Genomic DNA, 9,824 nt, shown 5'->3' with positions numbered 1-9,824 from the left:
CTTCACACAATGGGCTAGGCACAATATGACAAAATTATTAGGGGCGTTTGTGGGTTTTGCAAAGTTTGAGAACTACATTGTTCATTTAGGCTAGAACCTAGTTTGTTTTTCTCTTGGGAAGGCGAAGCAATCTGTGCGGTGTTCCTTTCTATGATGTTCATCTTTGTTTTAGGTTTGCTTTGAAACTCATGGTGGGAAAATACCCTTACTAGGTGTAGTATAACCCTTGTTATGAGAGATGTGAAATAATGTATGGGAATGATGATTTTCTCTCATTGTCATATGAGACAAGTAAAACATGTGTTAATCATTGGGGACTTTCTTGTAGTTTCTTTTTGAAATGCACCAAAAGCAATTTGTATTTTGTAACTCTTGTTATATTGGCAAAAGTTACCCATTATTCCTATTTGTTTCAAATTTGGCACGAGATGCGGAAAGGTGGTCTTTGGGCCCATTTGGGCGATATATCAACAACAATAACGAAAACCAGAAAAACTACGATTACACCCAAATAGAATTAAAAGAAAGTGGCCTCCCAAGGTTCCAACTTCCATAGTGGGAAAATTTAGTAAAGACATGATTGCCTATTTTCTCATTCCTCTAGTACTTCTCTACGTTGACCACACATTGACATCATGGCTTTGAGATCATCAAAGTCCGCAAACCCACACTTGTCTAAATTACCTGCGCTTTGAGATCATGGCTTTGAATTCATCAAGGTCCACAAGACCGTTGCCATCTGCATCGACGCGCTCGATGAAAGTCTGGCACAGAGTCTCCAGAATATCATGGGCGTCTTGCTCATGACAATCAGGATCATTACGGGTGGTGGGAGTGAAGGAGAGGAGACCCAATTCAATGAGGACATGTGCGAGCTCAGAGGCAGAGATGAAGCCATCTCGGTTTATGTCGTACATGTCGAAGGCCAGTGCCAGGAGCTCATCTAGCTGATCGTAATCATCGACATCCTGATGATTGCCACACTTGGTCGATGCTGCCTGATCTGCTCTAATGACATCTTCGTACGTGACGGCCTTCAGTCGCTTCAGCCGCTGGTCGTCCACGACCACACCGCCGCCCCCTCCCAAGCTCACACATATTACCGGCTGCGGACGCTGTCGATCATCAGCTAGATCATAATGAGACATAACATTAATATCATGGCCGCACGAGCAATCGTGATCTGCACGATAAGAGTGATACAGGTGAAGGCGCGCCATATAGGTCCGCATCTCCTGCACGACTTCCTGCTGCGCGCGTACCATCTGCTGATCATGATCATCCGCGTGGGCTGATGTCCCGACGTCGCCCACCGCCGACTGCTGCTGCACATAGCCGCAATAAGCTGAATCTGATTCAGCCGGGCAATCAGGGGCGCACTCAGGGCACTCAGCCATGTGGGGCCATATTGATGTTCCGGCAATCAATGAGCCGTTACTGCAACTCGCTATGCCGTTAGCTCTACGGCGGCCGCCATTGACCAGCACGGATTCAAAATACCATAAACGCTCGAATAGACTATCCAAGCTCTGGAACGGCGTCGCCTGCAGGGACATCGTTACATCAGCAGCTGCCCTATCAATAGATCTACTCCTGTAAGAGCTAGTGATCTGGTGGACTAATATTTGTGTGGATGCTTGCGGGAGCAGTATGTGAACCAGATTAAATTTCTGATTTGCTCGCTACCTGGTTGTAATTAACAACCCATGAAACTGCTGTAAATCGTATATGTGATGCGAACTTTGTGTTGCAACTCCACCCTTACATATAAGGACAGAAGACGTGTCGTGAAGATTATGAGGTGCAAAGTTGTGTTGCAGCGGACACTTCTTACCGATCAGAGCGAGGCCATACGACGAAGCAACGCGAAAGCCAGTAGTCATTCGGTTCTCGTCTTGAGGGACGAGTTCCTTTAGAAACTGCATTCTGGAAGCTCCTCCAAAGTTACAGCGTTGACGTAGGATCACACTAACGATTCAGGAAAGACCTTCTTCTTTTTTTCAACCAATCAAAATAAGGGATGTGTGCCAATGGGATCGTAGACTCGTAGACAAGTTGCTTAGCGTGTGGAAAGGTGGCTTGTTGACGGGTGCTTGAATTCAAACCTTAAAGTGCACGTTTCGGGCAGCGCAAATATCTAACAAGAGTCTAAAATAAGGGTAACTTTCCAAAGTAAACGATTTTTCATATGCCGGGTTCAAACTTCACAACTATTATCTTTCAAAACTTACACTTCATCTTAAGGCATGAAACTTCCTCAAGGCACCGTACCGTCTAGAGCAAACTTCAATTGCACTTTCCCACGAGCTCTCATGACCGTTATTTTGCGGTCTTATTCCTTTGTTGTGAACCAATAATCTAAAGGTTTTACCTCTTTTCTAAATCAAAGTGTACATGCGAATTGGCTACGGATCAACTTGACAAGTACTCGCAAAGTTTTCCTTTCTAACGAAAGTTTGCAAACACACGAATCCACACTAGATTCTAGGAAAATGAACTTTTAATTCAGCATGTGAAGAGTTTTTCCTTGTAAGTTGTGACAATAGTGCTTTTATCATTCTAAAACGCACGATGGGAAATCTCTCTTACTAGAATATTAGAATTCGACCTGATAAGAGCACACTGAGGTGTTTCGTAAGAGCACTCGGTTTTGTATCCACTCAATGTTAAAAAATGTTCAACCTATTTAAGCAAGAGGCTTTGCATTCAATAAAGGTGAGTTGATTTTATATATGCTTTAAGACATTACAATTTAAAGTTTCTAAAACAAGTTACATACATTCAAGATTAAAGTTTTTATAATGTTTTTCACAAGCCTTGCTTCTAAAGCAGGACTAGAATTAAGTGGCCAATATAATACAAAACTTAAGTGCACAAAACTCGCTTGATACTTGTGAATTGATCATCAATTTCATGAAGCCTTACCCCAATGTGGCAAAAAAGTGAACAAGACAAACCCAAATTATTCCTAATCATCACCTTGTAAGGGAAGAAAGACTGAATCCTAGCCTCCCACCTTGGTTACAATCTGTAACTCTTGAAGCCGTGTTTACGGCCATCTTGCAAATGCCTAGAACAACTCACAATTTAGCTCATAAAACCCTCAAATCTAGGTTTCTCCCTATCAAATTTTTGACATACCACTATCCAAAGAGGTATGGCAATTTGTCATCCTCCCTAAATCAGATTACTCCCAAGCATTAGGATTGCAAGTGCCTTATCCACATCCTCTATCTTTAAGTTGTTGAGATGACAAGCTCAACACATGCGGACATTGATGATGGACCGCCTGGTTAGATGGGTCCACACATCTACACTTAGCACGTCGGTGGTCATGGGCCACTGACTCATTATAGGTTATTACACCTATTTACAGCTGGCATAATTATAGCGCCAGTCGACTAGTGTAGTCGGTTATACATTGTTTGACTTAGTAGGCCACTTTTCTTTATGTTGTATCTTATCTATACTTTGTGTACATTGTAAAAAGTGCGGAAGAAGAAGAAGAAGAAATCAGCAAGAAAACGTTTTGGCCTCCATCTCTCTTCTTGTCTCTTGAGTGAGCTTCTCCTTGTGCATTCTGTGTGTGTTCGGTGCAGCATCTTGAGCAACTCTCCCCACCACGTGATTCTTGACATGGTATCAGAGCCATGCCAGTGAGAGAGACTGATTTCGAAGGTTGAAACAAAGGAGAAGAAGCAAGGTTCGAGCAAGCAAGCCACGGGTAAGAAGCTCTCCCATCCTTCCACTCTTTCTCTTGGATAGTACCTATGGAGGCACCGGAAGCAGGGCAGAGCAAAAATCTCAAATTGCAGTGAGATTTGGTGTGCGCGAAGAGCGATGTGTATTAGCAGTTATTTTGGGCATTTGAGGCCATTTCAAGGCCCGTTTTAGAGCCGCAAGGTTGCGGACATCAGTTTCAGGGTACACTGTGACTTCGACTATATTGACCGAAAGTGGGTGCGCAGGTTACAGATTTCAGATCTATAAGTTCAAAGGTGTTTACCAGCAAGTAAACACAAGGTTTATCTGCAAACTGGTTACAGATTGCATGTATTGTTGAGTAGACAGTGAAAAAGGTTGTCTGGTGTATTGCTGTGCACTACAGGTCGAGGGTTGCAGAAGATTTGCTTGCTGTTTGGTATTAATTTTGTGATAATGGCAAAGAACAGTGGAAGCCCCATCATTGAGAAGCTCGATAAGAACAACTACCCTTCATGGAAGTTCCGTGTTACAAATTCCTTATTGGAAAAGGCCTCTACGAGTTTGTTTCAGGTGAAGAAAAGGAGCCTGGGGTGAGTGATCCTCCAACTGTAGAAGAGATAAAGGCACGGAAGGAATGGAATGCAAAAGATAAAAAGGTCATGTATTGGTTGTTTGCAGTAATTGACAATAATATGCTGGGACACATTAGAAATGCAGAGAATTCATATGCAGCTTGGACCATACTTGAAAGTATGTTTTCTGTAAATACAAAGGCACGAAAGATTCAACTCAAGCAAGAGTTGAATATATTGAAGAAAGGGAAGATGTCTATCAATGAGTATGCACTGAAGGTAAGGAGCATTGCAGATGCCTTAGCAGCGATTGATGCAATGCCTGATGATGATGATTTGGTGTCATCTACCTTGGGTGGACTTAACAATGAAAAGGCTTGGAAGTCTTTTGTAACTTCCGTATATGTTAGAAAGCCATTTCTAGATTTCGATGAGTTGGTCTCCCTTATGATCACTAAAGAGATTAACATGCAGAGTGAGACATCTGAAAAAAGTGGTGAACAGGTCCAAGCTTTCTACTCCAGTTCAGGAAGGGGACGTGGCAGGTTCTCTTCAAGAGGCCATGGTATAAGACGTAGTAGTAACAACCAGCAAAACAAATTGAATCAACAATTTGGCGATATGTAGGTTTCAGGAGATCGTGGTAACTTTAGAGGCAGGGGGAGCTTTAGAGGAAGAGCTGGATGGCAGAACAGAGGTTCTAACAACTCTGATATTGTGTGTCACTATTGTGGAAAAACAGGTCATATTGCAGCCTAATGTTATGCTAAGAAAGATGATATCCGCAGTGGTAAGTTGCAGCAAGGAAACTATGCATCGTCTTCATGACAGAATGAAGACAAAAATGAACATTTGTTTGTTATGCAGCATATGATGAATGCTATTACAAGACAGGGAACACATGATTATGTTTGGTATGTTGATTCAGGTGCATCCAATCATATGACCAGCCATGGAGAATGGTTTGGAGAGATGCAAAATTTGCAAAATGCAGGTTATGTGCAGACGGGTGATGATTCATGCCACCCAATTTCACACATTGGAAATTTTTCCTTGTCCTTGCATGATGGTAAGACAAAGAGTCTTTCAGATGTATTACATGTGCCATCTATTACAAAAAACTTGGTGTCAGTGGGTTAGATGGTAGAGCAAGGGTTGCAAGTCAGATTTAATGCAAAGGGCTGCTTTGTAGAAGACTTCAATGACAAGTGCAGGTTAGTTGCAAAGGGAAGTAGAGTTGGACGTATGTTTACTCTGGATGCTGGAATTCCTACTATAAATGCTGCTATGTATGCTAAAGGAAAAGGTGTTGTTGCAAACATTGAAATTTGGCACAAACGCATTGGACATACAAATGTACAAAGGCTGAAATTAATGCAGTCCAAAGGGTTGGTTACAGGTTTGCCTACATTTAGAGTTCCAGAATTTCATAAGGTATGCGAAGCATGTCAGTTTGGTAAGCAGGCAAGACAACCCTTTTCACATGACAGAGATATAAGCAAAATATCCTTGATGTTGTGCATACAAACATTTGGGAGCCTACACAAAATGTATCTCTTGGAGGCAGTTCATACTTTGTCACATTCATTGATGATTGTTCTAGAAAGCTGTGGGTATATTTTATGAAGGAAAAGAGTGAAGATTTTGAGCACTTTAGAACATTCAAGGCTGTAGTTGAAAGAGAAACAGGCTTGAAAGTAAAGTGCTTGAGGTCAGATGGAGGGGGAGAGTACCTCTCAAATGAGTTCAGTGATTTTCTGAGGTCTCGTGGGATAAAGAGACAATTCACATGCAGGTATGTCCCACAACAAAATGGGGTTGCAGAAAGGAAAAAAATGCATATTGCAGGAGTTACACGTGCCTTGAGCTGAAAAGAATATGCCTAAGCATTTTTTGTCTGAGGCTGTTCATACTGTTATTTATATTATGAATAGAACTCCCACAGCTGCAATTCATGATATGACCCCCGAAGAATATTTTACAGGTAAGAAGTCTGATGTTTCACACTTGAAAGCGTTTGGCTGCATTGCGTATGTTCATGTGCCAGATGAGTTGCGGAAGAAATTGGATCCAAAGGTTGAAAAGTATGTCTTTATTGGATACTCTTTAGAGCGGAAAGGGTATCGTTGTTACAACCCTGTCACATGTAAGTTCAGAGTGAGCAGGGATGTCATCTTTGTGTTAGATATGATCAATGCCCCACCCTCATTAGGTACTACCAATGATCCATGGTGCTCAAAGTTGTAAGGCCCCCATTATGAGGAGAAGCCAAATGTGAGCCCGGACATTGGTTGAGTCCTGACTTGTATATCAGATGAGGTCTATGTGACCGGATGGCAAAAAGGTGACTGTTGTGGGTCTAATCTTTGGGTTAGACGGAGTGGTTAAGCTGGTAGCAACTCGAGGCACATTGCATTGAGTTGCGTGGTAAGGGAGTTAAAAGGGGCCCCTATTGTGGGGTCCGGGGGCCGCGGAAGCGGCCCCTGGCTGGGGGGTCCCAGGGGGGCCAGCGGCCCCCCTGGCGGGGGTCCGGGGGCAGCGCCCCCGGCCCGATGGTAAAGGGAATATTCCCTGGAATATTCCCTGGCCGACTAGTGGAGGCTCATATGGTAGGTCGGTCAGCAGGCCGACCTAACGACCTTCGCGGGCTATAAAAGCTAAACCCCTTCGCAGCCATCTTACACTCATCTTTCACCCAGTCAGAGTTGTTGTTCCAGCTAGCCTTAAGCTCTTCACCTATCTTCTGTCTAGATCGCCATCTAAGCTTCACACAGTGGAAGCGCACGGGTGGACAGAGCCATCTTTGTATCAGTTGTTTGGAGTTAAAGAATTTTACTGATTCTCCTCTTATCTGTTGTGTACTCTCTATCTCTTTCTCAGATTCTGTTCGCTGCGCCGTGTAATATTTTACACTTTGATGAAATGAGCAGTTGGTATGCATCTAGTGGTGATGCATTGGATGATCATGATGATCATGACACTCATGTGTAGGCTGAAAAGCAAGAATCACGGACTCTTAGTGGACCAGAGACATCATCTGGTAGTCCTTGGTCCGGGAGACTAAGGAGTACCTCTACATCTTCGGGTGCATCTAGTAGCACTATAGGTAAAGACAAAGGAAAGAATAAAGTGTCAGAAGGCATTGATGCAGTTCTTGATGGAGACTCCAGTGGCTCAAAGAGCTTGGATGATGAGCTTGGCATTCCTTCAGTGAGGACTCCAAGTGTGCAGAGAGCACGTGTCAATGCAAAGACTCCATTGAGTGATCCAGTGGTACGCAGGTCTAGCAGGGTGAGATACCCTATTAACAGATTTGGTTTTGAAGGTTATGCTTATATGGTGAAACTAGTTGAGGATGTTGAGGCCACTTGTTTTGAGGATGATGTTGGTCATACTCATTAGGATGCAGCAATGGATAAGGAGATGGCTGCATTAGAGGCCAATAAGACTTGGGATCTAGTATCATTGCCAAAAGGCAAGAAAGCTATTGGATGTAAGTGGGTTTATAAGATTAAGCACAATGCAGATGGTTCTATTAGTAGGTACAAAGCTAGGCTGGTTGCAAAAGGCTATGCCCAGTCATATGGCATAGATTATGATGAAACCTTCAGTCCAGTTGCTAGGATGGCAACTGTCAGATATGTGATTGCTTTGGCAGCAACCAAAGGTTGGAGGTTGTAGCAAATGGATGTGAAGAATGCCTTCTTGCATGGTGATTTGCAGGAAGAAGTGTATATGGATCAACCAGCAGGTTATGAAGATTTAGAAGTATCCCACGTATATGTGCACGTTGAAGAAGGCACTCTATGGGCTCAAGCAAGCACCTAGAGCATGGTCTAACAAGATCAGAGAGTATCTTGTCAATTTTGGCTTTTATGTTTCTGATGTTGATCACTCACTTTATGTGAGAAAGGGAGATGCAGGTTTGGTCATCATAGTCATCTATGTGGATGATTGATTATTATAGGTGATAGTGATAGTGGGATTTCTGAAGTCAAGGATTTTTTGAAGAAAAAGTTTGAGATGAAGGATTTAGGTGAGCTAAGGTACTTCCTTGGCATTGAGGTAATTAGATGTGATGATGGTATATGGCTGTCCCAAAGACAGTATGGCTTGGATATGTTGTCCAAGTATGGTATGACAGCATGCAAACCACTTTCAGTCCCGTTGGAGCAGAATGTAAAGTTGAGTGCTGATGTCGGGGATGAGATAGAAGACCCTACTATGTTCAGGAGGATAGTGGGGAGTTTGATCTACATGACCATTACAAGGCCAGACTTGAGCTACACTGTTGGTCTTGTGAGTCAGTTTATACAAGTACCTAGAAAGCCACATTTGGATGCAGTCAGACACATATTGTGATATATGAAGTCCACATTACATTATGGACTTTTCTATGAGGTAGGTACAGATGTACATGTGTTTGGATACACAGATGCAGATTGGGCTGGTAGTATGTTTGATAGAAGATATACCAACGGATACATATTTTCTCTTGGTAGTGCAGTAGTTGCTTGGAGCAGCAAAAAGTAATCTACAGTTGCTTTGTCGAGTACAGAGGTTGAGTATAGAGGTGCTGCTGTTGAAGCATGTGAGGTAGTATGGCTACAAAAGTTAATGGCTGATTTGGATGTGCAGGTGGAAGGTCCAGTTGTCATTTATTGTGACAACATGAGCAGTATACAGTTGGCTAGGAACCCTGTGTTCCATGCCAGGACAAAACATATTGAGGTACACTACCACTTTGTGAGAGAGAAGGTACTAGCAGGTGAGATTGACTTGGTGTATGTCAGCACACTGGATGAGATAGTTGACATCTTCACAAAGGCATTGGGTACAGAGAAGCTTCAAAAGTTTCGAAGCTTACTTGGAGTTGCAGAGATGCAGTTGAGCTTAAGGGGGAGTGTTGAGATGACAAGCTCAACACATGCAGACATTGATGATGGACCGCCTGGTTAGATGGGTCCACACGTCTACACTTAGCACGTCGGTGATCATTATGACTCTCACATGGCCACTGACTCATTACTTATTATATTCAGGTTATTACACCTATTTACAACTGGCATAGTTATAGCGCCAGTCGACTAGTGTAGTCGGTTATGCATTGTTTAACTTAGTAGACCACTTTCACTACAACAAAAAGGCCTCATAGACGCACATTTAGACGCGATTTTTGAATATAGAGAAATTCTTACAGGTGCGTCTATCCGCCCGTCTATTTGCGCATCTACCATTTCGCGTCTATAATTGCATGTATCAACGAATTTACACGCACAAATAGACGCGCAATAGACGCACATATAGACACACTGGTAGATGCGCTTTTACAAGCACTGATAGACACGAACGAAAAACAAAAAAAATTCTTTTTTTTAAAAGATATTTAATTTCTTTTTTGAATTTGAATTATGAAGCACATGTATAAGGGCATGTAGTCTGCATTATAGACGCGCGAATAAACGCGAATTATCTGCAATTTAGACGCGCTGATAGATGTGCAAAATAGAACTGGGGAAAAAAAAAACAGAGAGCATGCTCTCTGGT

General features: G+C 42.7%; 1 protein-coding gene across 1 annotated transcript; it reads right to left on the bottom strand.

The window, feature by feature from the left end:
* Positions 1-515: 515 nt before the first annotated feature.
* Positions 516-1,952, bottom strand: LOC148020991 (uncharacterized). The gene is made up of 2 exons (XM_087699491.1): positions 1,835-1,952; positions 516-1,544 (listed from the first exon to the last, which is right to left on the bottom strand). Exon 2 carries the CDS (start codon positions 1,395-1,397, stop codon positions 681-683), a length of 717 nt encoding a protein of 238 aa, XP_087555617.1. The 5' UTR covers positions 1,398-1,544; positions 1,835-1,952; the 3' UTR covers positions 516-680.
* Positions 1,953-9,824: the final 7,872 nt, after the last annotated feature.

Source organism: Lygodium microphyllum, chromosome 18, assembly GCF_053477565.2.
Source record: "Lygodium microphyllum isolate KBCC chromosome 18, Lygodium_microphyllum_v1.1.10, whole genome shotgun sequence".
In the NCBI taxonomy this organism is placed as follows: domain Eukaryota; kingdom Viridiplantae; phylum Streptophyta; class Polypodiopsida; order Schizaeales; family Lygodiaceae; genus Lygodium; species Lygodium microphyllum.
The sequence above is the reverse complement of the archived record's forward strand: the minus strand, read 5'-3'. Positions and strand labels throughout refer to the sequence as shown.